Source organism: Accipiter gentilis, chromosome 22, assembly GCF_929443795.1.
Source record: "Accipiter gentilis chromosome 22, bAccGen1.1, whole genome shotgun sequence".
NCBI classification, from domain to species: Eukaryota; Metazoa; Chordata; class Aves; order Accipitriformes; family Accipitridae; genus Astur; species Astur gentilis.
The window spans coordinates 3,345,335-3,362,696 of NC_064901.1; the positions used below are offsets into that span (position 1 = coordinate 3,345,335).

Consider the following 17,362-nt stretch of genomic DNA (forward strand, 5'->3'; position numbering starts at 1 on the left):
CTGCTAGTAACATAACACTCCAGACAAAAGTTTTTAATTTTATTACAATTCCAAAACCAGGACAAAGTCTGAAAACACTTTACTCCCTACTCTCTGCTATCAAGAATGGGTTCTTCACACACACACACACACACACACAAATTCAATTTATCTACCACTACGTAAGACTGGCACAAAGTAGTCTCAAGCACCCTGAACACACATTAATCAAACTTGCAAGTTTCACAGAGGGCCAGCAAAGCCCATTTTGAACAAAGACAGTCCTGCCATTTTGGAATCCTGCACTCTATACGACAGCTGCTTTCTTAAAAACCCCTACAAGCTTAAAAGTATTTCCAAAGAAATGTTGCCCAAGACTTTTCTTGAGCAATTCACTCCTGTATTGGTTTTGTTTGGCAAGGTTTTGGTAGCGGGGGGGGGGTTACAGGGGTGGCTTCTGTAAGAAACTGCTGGAAGCTTCCCCTGTGTTCAAGAGAGAGTGAGCCCATATTAGCCGGCTCTGAGACGGACCCGCCGCCGGCCAAGGCCGAGCCAATCAGTGATAGTGGTAACGCCTCTGTGATAACATTTTTAAGAAGGAAAAAGTTGGGACGGAGAAAACTGCCGCCGGAGTGAGGAGTGAGAACATGTAAGAGAAACAAGCCTGCGGACACCAAGGTCAGTGAAGAAGGAGGGGGAGGAGATGCTCCAGGCGCCGGAGCGAAGATTCCCCTGCAGCCCGTGGTGAAGACCCTGGTGAGGCAGGCTGTCCCCCTGCAGTCCAGGGAGGTCCACGGTGGAGCAGATCTCCACCTGTAGCCCGTGGAGGACCCCACGCCGGAGCAGGTGGGTTCCCGAAGGAGGCTGTGACCCCGTGGGAACCCCGCGCTGGAGCAGGTTCCTGGCAGGACCTGCGGATCTGTGGAGAGAGGAGCCCACGGAGCAGGCTTTCTGGCAGGACTTGTGACCCCGTGGGGGACCCGCGCTGGAGCAGTGTGCTCCTGAAGGACTGCACACCGTGGAATGGACCCATGCTGGAGCAGTTCGTGAAGAACTGCAGCCCGTGGGAATGGCCCACGTTGGAGGAGTTCGTGGAGGACTGTCTCCCGTGGGTGGGACCCCACGCTGGAGCAGGGGAAGAGTGTGATCAGCCCTCGTCCTGAGGAGGTGAAGCGGCAGAAAATAACGTGTGATGACCATAAACCCCATCCCTGTCCCCCTGTGCCGCTGGGGGGGCTTGGTGGTGAAATCCGGGAGGGTAGTTGTGCCCGGGAAGAACGGAGGGGTGGTGGGAAGGTGTTCTGAGATTTCGTTTTACTTCTCATTACCTTGCTCTGGTTGATTTGTAATAAATTGAGTATGTTTTGCAAATTGAGTCTGTTTTGCCCGTGACGGTAATAGTGAATGATCTCTCCTGTCCTTATCTCGACCCGCGAGCCTTTTGTTATATTTTCTCTCCCCTATCCAGCTGAGGATGGGGGAGTGATAGAATGGCTTTGGTGGGCACCTGGTGTTCAGCCAGGGTCAACCCATCACAACTCCTGAGTCAAAACAAACCATGGAAACCAGCAAAGATGCTTATTTCATAATGCAAAGAAACAATATAGGAAGGTTTGCATGGATGCTGGAAACCAGGAGCAATGAGCACAGGATGTACACAGCATATACACGAGTATAATGTGTATGCTGAATCAACTGACACTACTATGAAACCTTAAGGCACAATGTTGGAATGGCTTCAGATGCACTTACAACAAAGGCAGCACACAAAGAGACTCATTATCATGTAAAATGGGTGTTTGATCCAAGCATCCTGAGGTACAGAAAGCTAACCCTGCTAGCACTCTGGGAACCGAGGCAGACAGAAGTGGGAGGATTGTTGGAACCACACCACAGCTTTATTAATAGAGGACAAGGTGTCCACAATGCCATTAGGCTAATTTAGTTCCCACTACAAGTTCTACTAATTGCAACATCTGTTTAATTATAACCATAAGCAGATAAGGGCACTGACAGAAGACAAACTGCTTCTGAACACAAGGCAGGTCCTGCAGGAAGAAGGGAAAACATCCTGCAGTCTGGGCACAGTGGCCAAAAGCTCCAACAGGTGGTTGTTGAGAGGCTGTGATTCCTGGGCAGAGAGTCAAGGCTGATAAATGCTGACTCTCGTCACTGAAATTATGGCTTTAGACATTGCTCTTCTTCCTACAAAGTCAACAGCTCAGCCAGATTCTAGGCTTTCCATTTCATCACCAGAAGCCACTACTGGGTGAAAATGGAAAATCTTTCCCTGTGAAAATCAGCATGTAGGTTTTTCCCATGGGTGTTCCTTAATACACTGGGAAATTGGGCTGTTCCACAGTCCTACTCTGCACCAAAGCCACTCAACAGCTGAACATCCTGCTAAAGTTTTTGACAGTTTTCCATCAGATCACCTCTATTTCTTCACCAGGAAGAATCACACCTTATTAGGCCAATACTCTGGATGATGGGCCCCCAGAGAAAACAATAGGCCAGCTGCCTACCGACACCATGGGACTGCACCTCCATTGGGTCAAGACAGGGGAAGACCCACTGTCATCAAAAGGGCTATACAGCCAATAGTGTTTCAGTGGGAAGTGTGAGGCCTGCACAACTCCACAGCTCTGCATCCTCTGGAAGCTCACATGTGACTCACTGTCAGTCTTCTCCATGCAACAGCCATAGAATCATAGAATTGCTTAGGTTGGAAAATACCTTTAGGATCATTGAGTCCAACTGTTAACCTAGCACTGCCAAGTCCATCGCTAAACCATGTCCCTAAGCACCATATCTACACATCCTTTAAATACCCCAGGAATGGTGACTCAACCACTTCCCTGGCCAGCCTGTTCCAATGCTTGACAACCCTTTCAGTGAAGAAATCTTTCCTAATATCCAATCTAATCCTCCCCTGGTGCAACTTGAAGCCATTTCCTCTCATCCTATCCTTGCTACTTGGGAAGACACCAACACCCACCTCGCTACAACCTCCTTTCAGGTAGTTGTAGAGAACAATAAGGTCTCCCCTCAGCCTTCTCTCCTCCAGACTAAACAACCCCAGTTCCTTCAGCCGCTCCTCATAAGACTTGTGCTCTAGACCCTTCACCAGCTCTGTTGCCTTCTTTGGACACACTCCAGCACCTCAATGTCTTTCTTGTAGTGAGGGGCCCAAAACTGAACACAGTATTTGTGCAGCCTCACCAGTGCTGAGTACAGGGGGACAATCACTTCCCTGCTCCTGCTGGCCACACTATTTCTGATACAGGCCAGGATGCTGTTGGCCTTCTTGGCCACCTGGGCACACTGCCGGCTCACATTCAGCCGGCTGTCAACCAACACCCCCAGGTCTTTTTCCGTCACGCAGCTTTCCAGCCACTCTTCCCCAAGCCTGTAGCGCTGCATGGGGTTGTTGTGACCCAAGTGCAGGACCCAGCACTTGGCCTTGTTGAACCTCATACAATTGGCCTCGGCCCATCGATCCAGCCTGTCCAGATCCCTCTGTAGAGCCTTCCTACCCTCGAGCAGACCAACCCTCCCACCCAGCTTGGTGTCATCTGCAAACTTACTGAGGGTGCACTCAATCCCCTCGTTCAGATCATTGATAAAGATATTAAGCAGAACTGGCCCCAATACTGAGCCCTGGGGAACACCACTTTTGACCGGCCACCAACTGGATTTAACTCCATTCACCACAACTCTTTGGTCCCAGCCATCCAGGCAGTTTTTTACCCAGCGAAGAGTATACCCAACCAAGCCATGAGCAGCCAACTTCTCCGGTAGAATGCTGTGGAAGATGGGTGTCAAAGTCTAGGTAGAAAGCATGCACAGCCTTTCCCTCATCCACTAAGCAGATCACCTTGTCATAGAAGATCAGGTTAGCCAAGCAGGACCTGCCTTCCATAAACCAATGCTGGCTGGGCCTGATAACCTGGTTGCCCTGTATGTGCCGTGTGATGGCACTCAAGACATTCTGCTCCATAAACTTCCCCGGCACTAAGGTCAGACTGACAGCCCTGTAGTTCCCTGGATCCTCCTCCCGGCCCTTCTTGTAGGTGGGCATCACATTTGCTAACCTCCAGTCAACTGGGACCTCACCGGTTAGCCAGGACTGCTGATAAATGATGGAAAGTGGCTTGCTGAGCACTTCTGCCAATTCCCTCAGTACCCTTGGGTGGATCCCATCCAGCCCCATAGACCTGTGTGTGCCTAAACAGTGTAGCAGGTTGTTAACCACTTTCCCTTGCATTACGGGGCCTTCATTCTGCTCCCCATCCCTGTCTTCCAGCTCAGGGGGCTGGGTTCCCAGAGAACAACTTGTCTTACTGTTAAAGATTGAGGCAAAGGCAGCATTAAGTACCTCAGCCTTCTCCTCTTCCTTTATCACTGCTTCCCCCCACATCTAATCAAGGATGAATATTCTCCTTAGCCCTCTTTTTGTTGCTGATATATTTACAGAAACGTTTTTTTGTTGTCTTTTACGGCAGTAGCCAGACTAAGTTCTAGTTGGGCTTTGGCCCTTCTAATTTTCTCCGTGTATAACTTCACAACATACTTGTAGTCCGCTTGAGTTGCCTGCCCCTTCTTCCAAAGGTGATAAACTCTCCGTTTTTGGGGTTTTTTTTCCATTTGGGGGCTGAGTTCCAGCCAAAGCTCTCTGTTCAACCAGGTGAGCCTTCTTCCCTACCAGCTTGTCTTTCAGCACATGGGGATGGCCTGCTCCTGCACCTTTAAGATTTCCTTCTTGAAGAATGTCCAGCCTTCCTGGACTCCTTTGCCCTTCAGGACTGCCTCCCAAGGGACTCTGTCAATCAGTTTCCTAAACAGGCCCAAGTCGGCCCTCCAGAAGTCCAAGCTGGCAGTTCTGCTAATCCCCCTCCTTACTTCTCCAAGAATCAAAAACTGTCATTTTGTGATCGCTATGCCCAAGACAGCCCCAACCATCACATCACCCACAAGTCCTTCTCTGTTAGTGAACAACAGGTCCAGCAGGGTGCCTTCCCTAGTTGGCTCACTCACCAGCTGTGTCAGGAAGTTTTCTTCAACACACGCCAGAACCTCCTAGACTGTTTCCTCTCTGCTGTATTGTATTTCCAGCAGACATCTAGTAAGTTAAGTACCCCACGAGAACAAGGGCTAGCGATTGTGAGACTTCTCCAAGCTGCTTGTAGAATATTTTGTCTGCCTCTTCGTCCTGGTTGCATGGTCTATGACAGACTCCCACCATGATACCTGCCTTGTTGGCCTTCCCCCTGATTCTTACCCATAAACACTCAACCCTATCGTCACCATCATTAAGCTCTAGACAGTCAAAACACTCCCTAACATACAGGGCTACCCACTACCTCTCCTTCCTTGCCTATCCCTTCTGAAGAGTTTATAGCCATCCATTGCATCACTCCAGCTGTGCAAGTCATCCCACCATGTTTCCGTGATGGCAACTATATCACAGATTTCCTGCTGCACAATGGCTTCCAGCTCCTCCTGTTTGTTGCCCATGCTGTGTGCATTGGTGTAGACACACTTCAGTTGGGCTATTGATCCTGCCACCTTTTGAGGATGAGAAGCCCCAATTCCTACGTGACCATTCTCAGGTGCTTGCGTGGTTTCTAACACATCCATAACCCTTGTTATGTCTTTGCTGCCACATGGATCTCCAACCCCTACCTCTACTGAGCTGAGCAAAGGACCTCGCTAACACACCGTCTCTCAAACACAGGCGTGCCACCCCCAGGCTTATCTCTAGCGAGCCTGGTTTTATCCCTTTCCCCCTTCAAATCTAGTTTAAAGCTCTTTCAATGAGCCCTGCTAACTCCTGTGCAAAGATCCTTTTCCCCCTTTGAGACAGGGGTACCCAATCTGTTACCAGCAGGCCTGGTGTCATCTGAACCACCCATGATCAAAAACCCCAAATTTTGCCAGTGACACCAGGCCTGGAGCCAGGAATTGATCTGCTGGCTTGTTGCAACTTCATCGCTGCCTACCTGAAAAATCAATAATGGATAATAATCTGAGGGCCATACCAGGGTAGGAAGCTTTCTCTTCACATCTTTAGCCAGGGCCCCAGGCAGGGAGCAGACTTTCCTAAGTGGGTCCAGTCTGCATATTGGGCCTTCTGTTCCCTTCAGAAGGGAGTCTCCTATGACAATGACATGTCTTTTTTTCTTTATGGAAGCAGTTTTGACACAGGGCATATACAGCAGCATACCTGAGCCTAACATTGTCTATTTTGCAACTGGGATGTCAGTGGTAACGCTGGCAATTGTACCAAGCTAGGTCTGCTAACAAAGGTGATGACATAAACTTCAGCCATCAAAAACGTACCAGTATACCCCAAGTAGGCTTGCCCAGCTCATGCAGTTACAGCTTCTCAACTACTTGGTCCCAAACCAACACCACACGTGTACCTTGCTAAAATTGCCACAGACTGCAGCATGGAGACAGCTTCAGAAGCACTCAGCCTGGAGTCAAATCTTTCCCTGCCCATGGGACTCTTCCCCACACTTGCATCAAAGCATGGCAGTTTCACACTCCCGGTAGCACACACTCTAATCTTAGCAGGATTAAGGCTGTTTTTCCCAACCGACTCACTCTGCTTTTGCACGTTAGTCCTGTTGGCTGTGGCACTAAGTGATACACACACTTGATGAACACCTTGAAAAGCAAAGGGTAGTGTGGTTAACTTGGCAGATCAGCCAGTCAGTATGAAGCAGAGGACAGTGAGTTATAATAAAGCATTACACCCCGAGCAACAGCTGAGAAAATGCCAAGTGCCATTGAGATTCACAGATCAGCAAGCACAGAGCTTTACAATTTTCAGGCATTCTTATACCAAAGGCACCAACCCAATGACTCTGTTATTGCTAGATGTTTTTAAACATTCTTCTTGAAGTTGGCCATGCGCCCTGGCTGTGATCAAAGCCAACTCTTCTACAGGGCTTCTCGTATCACTTCCAGCCAAGAGTCTGGACTGTAAAAGTAACATCAGAGAAGAGTCTCCAAATGCCTGCACCTCCTCTCCCCGATAACTTACTGGCAATTCATTTCTCCATCTGCTCCAGCACCAGACTTTGCCTTGCTGCACCTAGTTGAATCCCTGTGCCCCTATCTGACATGAGTCTAGTGGGATCTCCATTCTGTTCTTGAAAGCTGTCTTGTCTTTCCTCTCAGACTTTTCCCTCTCCTTTCTGACCCAAGAAGGCCAGAAAGATTCTTGGTATGCTACAGCCATTGCTGTCACTCCAGAAGTGCCATTGGCTTGGTGCCTGTGCCACCCATTAGTGTTCAGAGAAGATTAGTGTGATTCTCCTACCTTTGTGTATGAGCTAGTGAGCAGGAATGGGAATTGATGGGGTTAGGATTACAAGGTACAGTCCCATAATCCGTGATCTGATTGCTGCCTTGGAGTCTCTGTAACAACAGCCACAAGTCACCATCCCAGAAGAGATGGAGGCAAGTAGGGAGGGAAATTAAAGGTGAGGGAAATAAAAAAAAAAAAAAAGAGGAACAGAAAAAGGAAAAAAAACAGTAAAATCGCCCAAGCACATGTAAGGCAGCTGTGCCATGTAGAAAAGCTCCAGTACCTGACTCCATCAGAGCTCTCCATAAAGGCAGCACAAAATGCCAAAAGCCCAGCTGGCTGCTCCCCTGACTGAGGCATCCATGTTCGCGCAGAACACCAAGTTCAGCCCACCTTCAGTGGCTTGAGCACCTGGGGTTGTTTGATAAGCTTGAGAAGTACCCACGTGAGCTCAGCCATGTAGAGGCCACATTTGGGCATGTAGTGGGGTGTCTGTCATGACTTCTTCCAAACACAGCTCCTCAGAGGGAAGGAGCTGCCAGTGAAGTTTTTGACTGACTGAGACCTGTTACCTCACACACATACCTCTGGTTCTTTCTGCAGTCAGTTCTGGACACTTTTAGCATTATAGAAATGACACTTATACCACCTTTACTCTGGTCTCAACACCCTCCGCCCTCCAGCAGCAAGCTCTTACAATTGTATTTATACTAAAAAGATTTGTACTAAAAACGGCTTAAGCAAAAGTGTACAATTCATCTGGTGAAAGAAGTGTCTGACAAAGGGAAAGGACGTTACTGCTACTAGGCATCATGTTCACTGCCAAACGACCTTGGTATTTCCTGGGCCTTCTACACGTGTGTTACAAATTAACTCACAGTGCCACCAGCACCTCTCATTACAACCCCGCTGCCTCAGGGCTTGCAGTTCATCTTCTGCCTTTGACTTCAGCACTGTTAATCGAGGGATACAAGCAGTTTGGTGTATATCAAAAAAGACTGGTCTTTACCCCAGCTCAGCTTAGCTAAGTGTGTTCCAGTTAGCCCTATTCACACCAGGATTTTGTGAGAGCAGTTGTCTTCTAGCTTGGTCCCATACACCATGATGCTTGCCACTGCTAAAATCAGCCAAAGTTGTAAGCCTCAGAGCAGAAAAAAAGCAGGAATTCTTTTTAATTTATGACAAGTGCGGGGGGGGGGACGACGACACAACACACACACACGGGACTCCTTTACCCAAACTAGATAACATTGTACAGCCTTTCCCCTGCCCTCTAGTCTAGAATTTTATGTGCAAGAACTACTCAAGACAGCATCAATTCTCTTTACTTATCCTACCCTCTGCATTTGTGCTCAGATAGTTCCGTAAAAATAAATAAAAAATAAAATTAAAAAAGCATATATTTTGTAATTGAAAATCCACCTTTCTGAGCAGCCAGTCAGAGCAGAGCTGCTTGTTGGACCTTCTGGTCTCTCTCCAGATCAGACCGGTTAGATTATCTGGAGGAAGGCAGCACTGTCTTCTGAAAAGACCTGCCTTGAGCCAGCAGAAAACTGAGCTTATGCACTTTGCTAGTCATCGTCGCTGACGGCTTCATGAACGTTGAGCAGACGTCTCTGTTAACGTCCTAGAAGGGGAGCCCAGAGCAATAAGGAAAAGAGCCTCAAACAACCACCAGTCTCTTCCCTTTCCCTGCAGGGAGAGCTTCGAACAAGTATCCACCGCAATTAGTTCACCAGAGCCCCTCTCCCACATGCAAACAGCTGCATTTACTGTACGGCATGCCACAGAGACATCATACCCCAAGCTCTTTTGCACACATATGAACTAGCAGCCTTGTCTGCAGCACTGCACAAAGTGAGCCAGGCTGCTCAAGCTCTCATTTGGGCTTTGCCACCTATCTTCCTCCAGTCCCATACACTGAACCCCACTTGGCAGCTGAGGACAAGGAATAAGAGGAATAACCTGCCTCCCTAGGGGCCTGGAATAATAGTTACCCAGCTCTAAACAACAGCAAAACACTGGAGGGCTCAGTGCATTGCCAGGGGAGAGAAGCGAGCACATCGCTGCTTTACATCTGTCCCTAGCTTATACAAAGATGTGTGAAGCCCTGCAGACTCCAAGAGGACCGGAGCTTATAGATTCTCCATGACATTAACAGTAAGAAAACAGAGGCCCCAGCAGCTGCCAGAGCTGAGATTACAGCCACCTGTCTGAAAATGCCAACAAGGAGCTTCCCCACAGGCTGGGCAAGTGGTGGGATAAGAGAAGAGAATCGCAGCTGCAATCATAACTCAGGAAGGGCCAGCCCCATTCCTAGAAAGGGGAGAGGTTGGGTGTTGTCCTGAGCTAAAAGCAGGGGCACAGCAGGGACTGAAGGGAGGTTTACTCACTGTCTGTTCATTATCCAAATTGGCCTGCTGTCTTCGGAGATCAGCCTTAACGAATGCTGGGACAGAGGGAGGAAGAGAGATGTGAAGGCAGTTAAGTTACCATGCAGAGCCCAAATCAATTTCCCCAGGACTCAAAGGGGCAGCAGAGGCCCCAGAGGAGACAGGAACGTGTTACGGTGAGCAAGGGAAACCATTCTCCTGGATAAGGCAGAGAGCGCTTCCGAAACAGGCAGGATAGAGACTCCTTATTGCAGCACACAGAAGATGCATCTTTGAGACCCCAGACAGCAGCCAGGGCAAGAAGCCTTGGATCTCTTTTGTAACACAGACCAGATACTTAAAGAAGCACAGCAGCATCGCTATGGGACTGCTGTGTGGGTCTTGCCCTTTCCGGCAGGCACCACTACACACAAAAGCCCTTCAATTCTTATGCCAAGCCCAAGGGGAACAGCCACAGCAGAGGAACACTGAAAAGTTTAATTACCTGTCATAACAGTCCCCAGTAACAGGAAGGAACAAAGAAAGAGGTTTCCTGCCTTTGTCCCAAAGCAATCCATGATTTGCCCTTGGCTGATGGTGAAGGCAATACCAAAAATCTACAAAAAAACAAAGGCAGTGTCAAGATGTACTGCTATTATAAAGCAGCCCAAACAGCTTCCCAGCTTTACCAAAGTATCAGAGCATACAGGCCAGCCAAGCTGTTGGCCTAGCGAGGCTGAAGTTTGCTTATAAACACACCCAGAGGCACCTCCATGCAGCTGATGGGAAGACGGGTGACCGTTAAGGCTGGAATCCCATCTCTCACTGGAGAAGAGCTAGGTCCTAGGCTGTTAGGAGAAATGTTGGAAAAGGCAAGGATGGCTGGCATCCTGATGGATCTTCCTAAGCAGAAACAGAATGGATGCCACTAGAGAAATGCCATGAGGAGCACTGTTCAAAAAGCCAGGTCCTGGGGTGCTTAGATCTGCAGTATGTTACAATAATCATGGACAAGAAATAGGAATCAAGGCTGTTAATCTCTCTGCCTGTAAAGAGGCAAGCAAAGGGAAAACAACACACCTACCTGTGCTGAGACATTAAGGAGCCCTGATGATGTTCCTTCTGATTCTGGGTATGTCAACTCTGCAGCAAACTCAAAGCCCAGGGGAAGGTATCCTGTCATGAAAAACCTGTACAGAAACACACAGAAAGGAAGACTCAGCAACTGCCAGAAGGAAGACTGAAGAGGCACAGTGTAGCCCATACCCCTTTTGGGATGCTTCACTGACTGCACAGGATCTTTCCCCTAGCATTGTCACAGCTCAGGCAGCTGTCCAACTCCTTCACCATGGCACAGGTCTTCCTCCCACCCAGAAATACCTTTGCCCACAGCCTCAAGGCACAGAGCCAGGCCAGCAGGGAGCTGCTGGTTGCTACAAGAATGAGGCATTAAAAGGAGTGTCTCCCACAAGTAACTCTAAGGGGCATCATCTCCAGCATGGTCAAACGGCCACCCAGGCCCATATGCTTTACATTCCTGCCCATTCGTCATCTATGGGGCTGTGGTACCACTTGCTTCCCAAATACTTTCACTTAATTACTTGGAACATTTAAGGCAGATGCAGCTGCACAGGACCACACTAATGTCCCTGAGCCTAATGAAATACATACAAGAGAGATATAGGAAAAGCAGATCATTTTGTCCTTAAACCATGCAGGAGCCACACACAGGCTATAGCTCTCCCCAATCCCTCCTACAGCATAAGCTCTGCCTCCCTGCTCATCTGCTAGCAGCTCACATGTAGAGGAAAGCAGCCTGCACATGAACTTACCCCAGCATGCCTGCAGTCACAAAGACCACCCAGAGGTAGCCTAGGCTCAGAGTGAAGGTGTAGGCTATCATTCCCACCAGAGACATGATATAGACAACTAGTGTTGTCTGTCTACAGGAAAAAACAAGAGTCAGGGTATTATTTAATCCAGTCCTCCTTTTCGCCCACAGATCTTGGTATAGTTCGCAGCACATGGTTAAAAAAAAAAGTTGCACAGCTCTCTGACACCCTTACCCCAGACAGAACTGGACTGACAGAGCAAGAAGGTGCCTGTACACACAGCAGAGCAGCAGGAGAAGCAAGAACAGCACCTAGGAGTTTTCACATCTCTACCTCATGACCGGGGACTTGGCTCCCCGTGGGGTCGGGGCACCACACCTATAAGGAGACACCTATGAGGCAGCCAAGAAGCTCAGATCCTACCATGGGTTGACAAGTCCCTGGTCATCTACTATACATGCCTCTTGAGGGGAAGAGCAAGAGCCAAATAAAGAGATCATTAGTCTTTCTTGGGTACCCTCTGTACTATAACCAGTTGGACATGCTTACTTTTAAGCAGGAGCTGAGGCGATTGAGCACTCCCAAGCAGGAAAGTAAAGGGAAGAGGTGACAACACTGCTACAGTGTTACAGGCCCGTATTTTTCAGTGCTATCCAAAACACCTTTCATTGCCGCTCCTTTCTGTGTTTAAACTGCCTACTGTACTTGGAGAGGTGATGTGCAAGCCAGGTTGCCCTCATAGCCTCACCCTCAAGCCACAGGAGCATTTAGCAGGGCTAGTGCCAGTTCCAGGGCCAAGGGCAGCTGAGCCACCAGCACTCTTCTCTGGGTAGAGGGGACAAAGAGACCCCGTGCCCTGGAAGCACACCAGGCAGATCCTGGGAACAGCCAGACCTGCAGCCTGGCCACACTGAGGAACGTCAGTGGGCTTGGTACTACAAAACACATGTAGCAGCCCAGGCCAGCTTTACCAGAACTGAAATGTTAGCAGTTGCCATCCCTGCCTAGACACCAAGGAAATCCTTCCCACATCCAAAACCCAAGGCTTTTTCTAGTACAGGACCTAGCAAGTAGCCCTTCACAGTACATAGTTTGGGGAAGGAAGGAAGGAATGATAAATCCTGTACTTGACTGAAATTCCACCAGGATCTTTAAAGCAGAACAGTTACCACAGCTGACAAAACTTTTTGGCTATTGTCTTTTAGGAAGAAGTTAAATGTATAACCACGAGCTAATTGTGTACTTTCTACCAAATTTTAGTCTTAAACCATTAAAGAATGTGTTTGGTATCAGTTTCTAGAACTCTACTAAAGAAACTAAAACTCAAACTATTTTCACTTTTTTTTCCTTTTTAATGCAAATGACCACTGTCAAAAATCCAACCCAAACAGGCAGCCAGTATTATATTGTGTAATAAAATGTTTGCAGTACACTGAACTACTACAGAAAAAAAACAGAATGTTCCAGCCAAGGTTCTGTCCTCCTTCACCGCTGCAATGGCTGAAGTCCGTGCGGCTCATGCTCATACATCAATTTGTACCCAAATACAGGCTTCAGAAGCTAATTTCAGACTTCAGCTATCGATCCATGCTTACAAAGGTTCACCAGACACATTTAATGTATTGAAAGGCTGAACGACATTTTGCTGTGACAAGTAATTTTGTTTTGCATCAAAGGAGTAGGCAAATCCCTTAACCTCCAATGCTGTATCATTTCTAGAATATGTTCTTCCCAATGCTGTCATGGAGGAAAAAAGTTGTCTGTGAAGGCAGCATAAAGGGGCTGCTTACTTCTGCTATAACCCACTATAGAGAGCTGCTACGTGGCCAGCACACAGCCTGGAGGCTGCAGGAGAAGAAGACCCAAAAGACTAACAGAGGAGTTAGAGAGCAGCCCCAGAAAGTGAAAGAGAAGCAGGTAAAAGACTTTCTGCTCCATACAGGTTCCTCAGATATCTCCCATGAGTTCTTAGGCTTCCCATCCCCTGACAAGCAGCCGGGGAGGAAAAGTGCTAACTAGGAAAGGGATTCAAGGGTAGAATTACAGCTCCCTGGGCTGCACAGACCAAGTTTGAACTGGGTGCTTCTTCTATAAACAGGAGTCTCCAAAGTGCATGGCAGTCAGTGCTAAAATATAGTGCAGGCCTCCAAGAGGTGGCTGTGGCCCTAAGAAGCTTAGTCTCTGCCAGCAGGGACACTTGGCACATGGGATTTTTGTTATTTATTTCTCCCCACAGCCAGTTTTGGTCCCAGTGCAGAGCTTTTAGGATAGGCCCACAAAATCTCACCCAGTTCCCTACGCTTATGGTTCAAGTATTCTAAGTAGTTTGTATCTGATTCACTCTGTCAGCTGCCAACAGTTGCGCTTTCCCCCTCATCTCCAGGCAAAGGTGATGAATGAGTTAGTGACCAGATGTGGTCAGGACTTTGTTTCACATTCATGCTATGTCATTAGTCAAGCTGCAAGAAAGAAGTTCCCAGAACATGCAGCCCCCCGCTGAGAAATAGAGCAGGCAGGCTCATAGAAGCCAGCAGCTCTTGAGGGTGTTCTCCACTGGAACTGCAGAACTAACTGGGGGACAAAATAGAGAAAACTGTTTGATCTTGCCATGGGTTTCTCATCTACCACACATTAGCTGGCTCTAGGAGACTTTGAGCTTTCCTCACTGACCTCCCTGAATCATTAGACTCCAGCAGGGCAAAACAAATCAACAGACCCTTGTGAACGAACAAGACCGCAGGCTTGAGTGCTGTGAAAAATCACACACCAGCAAGTGCCCTGAAGCCATGTACTGAGCGGCTGCCTGCTCGCCACAGTCCCTAACTGGGACTTGAACAGACAGCCCTGAATGCAACTCCTGATATAGGAAACAGCCTCAAGCACACAAGCTGACTTCTGCTAAACCAGACTTTAGCAAGATCCTGCTCCCTAGAGCATACCAGTGATGACAAAAAAGGAGATGTAGTGCCCAGCAGTCCAGGACAGACCCAAAATTTTGAAAAGGGTTTAACTGAGACACAAGTAGGCACTGGTGCATAGGGAAGCAAAGAAACTCCTGGGGAAAGACACCAAGGCAGGGTGTTTTTCAGGAAGCAGCCTTTGTCACCATGTTCACTAGAGGACAAAAAGAATTCTCCGTGGCCGTAGGGGCACCAGGGCATGGAATAATGCCCAGATTTGCTTGATAAGCCTCTTATCATAGCCATAAATATCTTATGGGAGAGATAAAAACACAAAGGAGGAGAAGCAGATTCAGAAAGGACATTTGCACAGCATTTCTGGTGTTTTTAGCAACCTGTTCCCATGATGGTCCTACAGGGACTGATGATTATCATTGTCTGGAACAGGTGCCACCAGTCTCCTTAACAGGCTGACTAGTGCAGCGAGTGCAGGCTGGAAGTTACACATTATGCTACATCACCTTAGGACAACTGGGGTTAACCTACCTCTGTGTTCTGGGGTGTGGGAAGGAAGCCCAGTGCACTGATGTGGAAGCAGTGCTACGAAGGCACCAGCTGCCAAGTCTCTGCGGCAGAGCCAGAGGGAGATCTGTGAAGGAGCTGACACATTTGTCACTTAGGTGAACCTAAGCTGCCCTGACATTCATCTGCCCTCCCAGCCACATTCCCTACCCTTCTGAAGAGGCAGATTAAAGAGCTCACACAAAGGACTGTGAGAAAAAAAAGAGACCTTGGTGAAAAAAGCCAGTCAGGGCCAGCACCAGCAGGGAATAGGACTGAAACAGAGAACACAACTCCTGCTGTTCAGCCAACTCCAGAGGAGGAGTAAGGAACACATGGCCCAGCCCAGCCATGTCTCACAAGGTCACTTGGATGAGGAAAGCCAAAGGGACAGGACCAGACTCACAGGGGATTGGAGCTGCAAAAACACTGGAGTCAAGAAACATCTGAAGCAACAAATGAACAAGGGGTGGGGGGTAGGCCACAGCCACATGCCACAGCTTTAGCTGCTCACTAGGATGTTGCGTGCAGCTCCAGAGCGCTCTGCTGGATGGACTGGGATGGCAAATGGCCTCCAAAGGCTTTGCCATGAGGATGGCACGTTCCAGGCTGCACGAGACCCTGAACAAAGACCTCGTCCCTATATTCCCAGAAGGATCTCACTGCTGAAGACACTGAGGTATGAGATGCTAGAGAAGCGGAGAATTGGAGAGGGCTGGTTTGGTTTTCACCACCACCTCATCCTTCAGCACCCAGTTTTATGCCACTTGCTTCCTGTATGAAGGTCACAAAAAAGGACAGCCTTGGTAAATTATTTATATAAGACATATGGCAAGAGAAGGTGAAGACGTATCCACTCCACAAGGACTAACCTCGAAAAGGGCTACAACAAGAAGACCCAAACTGCAGACCAGGCTAGGCTGAGAGAGCATCACCTTTCAGTGGAAGAGACCCAAGTGCCCCATTCTCCGATATCCAAGTCTTTCCTCCCTCCCCCAAATGTTAACATACTTCGGGCCTGTACAGACCTAAGTTTAAAACACCATTTGGGGTCCTCTGCCTAGTCAATAGAGAGAGATGGATATTTCTGACATCTTGCCTTACCAAGATGCAGCAATGACAGCAGAGAGCGCTGTCTGGAACCAGCTGGACCTGAGGCTATGTGATCACTGCCTTTAAAAGCAGAGCATGGCCAAAGAGAAGTGCTGATTAATCCAGACTCCCCTACAAATCCCAATACACCCAGCAATCTCCAGGTGTCACAACCCCATCTCTCCTCTGAGCCAGTAACCTGAAGGGTGTACATGCAGCCCCACTTAACTTGATGTCAAAACGTGTTCTTTCAAGAAGGTAGGCTGTCCTCCGCAAGCCATCCCACCCACTGAGGCAGCCCCAGTTCTGGGACCACTTGCTTGTCACAATGTAACTCGTGTATTTGTATGGGACAAATCTGCGCCTGCTAATTCCAGAAATAAGAACAGTGCAGGGGCTGCCAAATAAACGCAAGGCCTGAGTATGACAGATGGGGAAAGCCTGACTTGGCACAGCCTCATCCTTTCAAGGAACTGCTGATGGGACAGTAAAGATCAAACACGCATGTATAGCTCTGCAATTCCTTCTCTTATTAACTTCCCTCTGCTCCCCTCAATCACAGCTGGATCCCATTCATTTGCTTCCCTCTCTCTCTCCAAGCTGACTAAAAAAAGGACTTGACATCTTTCCTTCCTGATTTTCATGTGCTTAACATTTCGTTCCTGACACTATTTGAGCAGCGGAGGGAAGGGGGAGGGTAGCTACCTAGAACATCTGGCATCTTGACAGTTTTCTTAAATAGACTTTTAAATGGGGCTAAATAAAGACTCTGTAGCACTCAAAAAAATTTTGCTAGTTCCACAGAAATCCGCTTTGTGAGCTGCAATGGAGAGCAAATTCTTAGCAGTGCTTTTCCTCACCAAAGGCTAAATCTATCCCCAGATAGTCCCTGGGATCTGTAGGATAAATTCCATGGGTGGTATAGCCCTATTTTTCTGCACTCTCAGCCAGCTCTGCTCACCTCTGTGGTCACTCCAAGCAAGCAGGGGCAGTGAAACAAATCCAGGAATTTTTTTTCCCCCCCCCCCCCCCTCTCCCATTCTGCCAAATTTCAAGTCCCAGCTCTGCCTGGTGAGCCACAAAGCCTTTGTACTGCAACCTAGCTCCACTGAGGGAGAATCGGAAAGACCATTGGCCCTAGCAGTGCCAGTTGAGGCTACCTTACCACTAGCTTGCGGCTGGAAAGAGACACAAGTTACATTGCAGAGTTAGCTAGTGCAGTTCATAACAGCTATGTTGCTATTTCCCAGGGCTGCCAAATGAGAACTACTCAGTGGCACACAATGATCTAGAAACAGCAAGAAGCAA

The 17,362-nt window shown here is 48.4% G+C and overlaps 1 protein-coding gene across 2 annotated transcripts in view; it reads right to left on the reverse strand.

Moving 5' to 3' along the window:
- The window catches only part of FLVCR2 (FLVCR heme transporter 2), a 44,102-nt gene that overhangs the window by 4,107 nt on the left and 22,633 nt on the right, over positions 1–17,362 (reverse strand). The window contains exons 6-10 of one of the 2 annotated variants that reach the window (XM_049825459.1): positions 11,502–11,612; positions 10,754–10,859; positions 10,175–10,286; positions 9,691–9,746; positions 7,310–7,407 (exon numbers count right to left, since the gene is read on the reverse strand). In XM_049825459.1, the coding sequence (XP_049681416.1) occupies positions 7,310–7,407; positions 9,691–9,746; positions 10,175–10,286; positions 10,754–10,859; positions 11,502–11,612 (483 nt within the window). The remainder of the gene's footprint in view (positions 1–7,309; positions 7,408–9,690; positions 9,747–10,174; positions 10,287–10,753; positions 10,860–11,501; positions 11,613–17,362) is intronic. The other variant, XM_049825460.1, reaches the window with a different exon arrangement.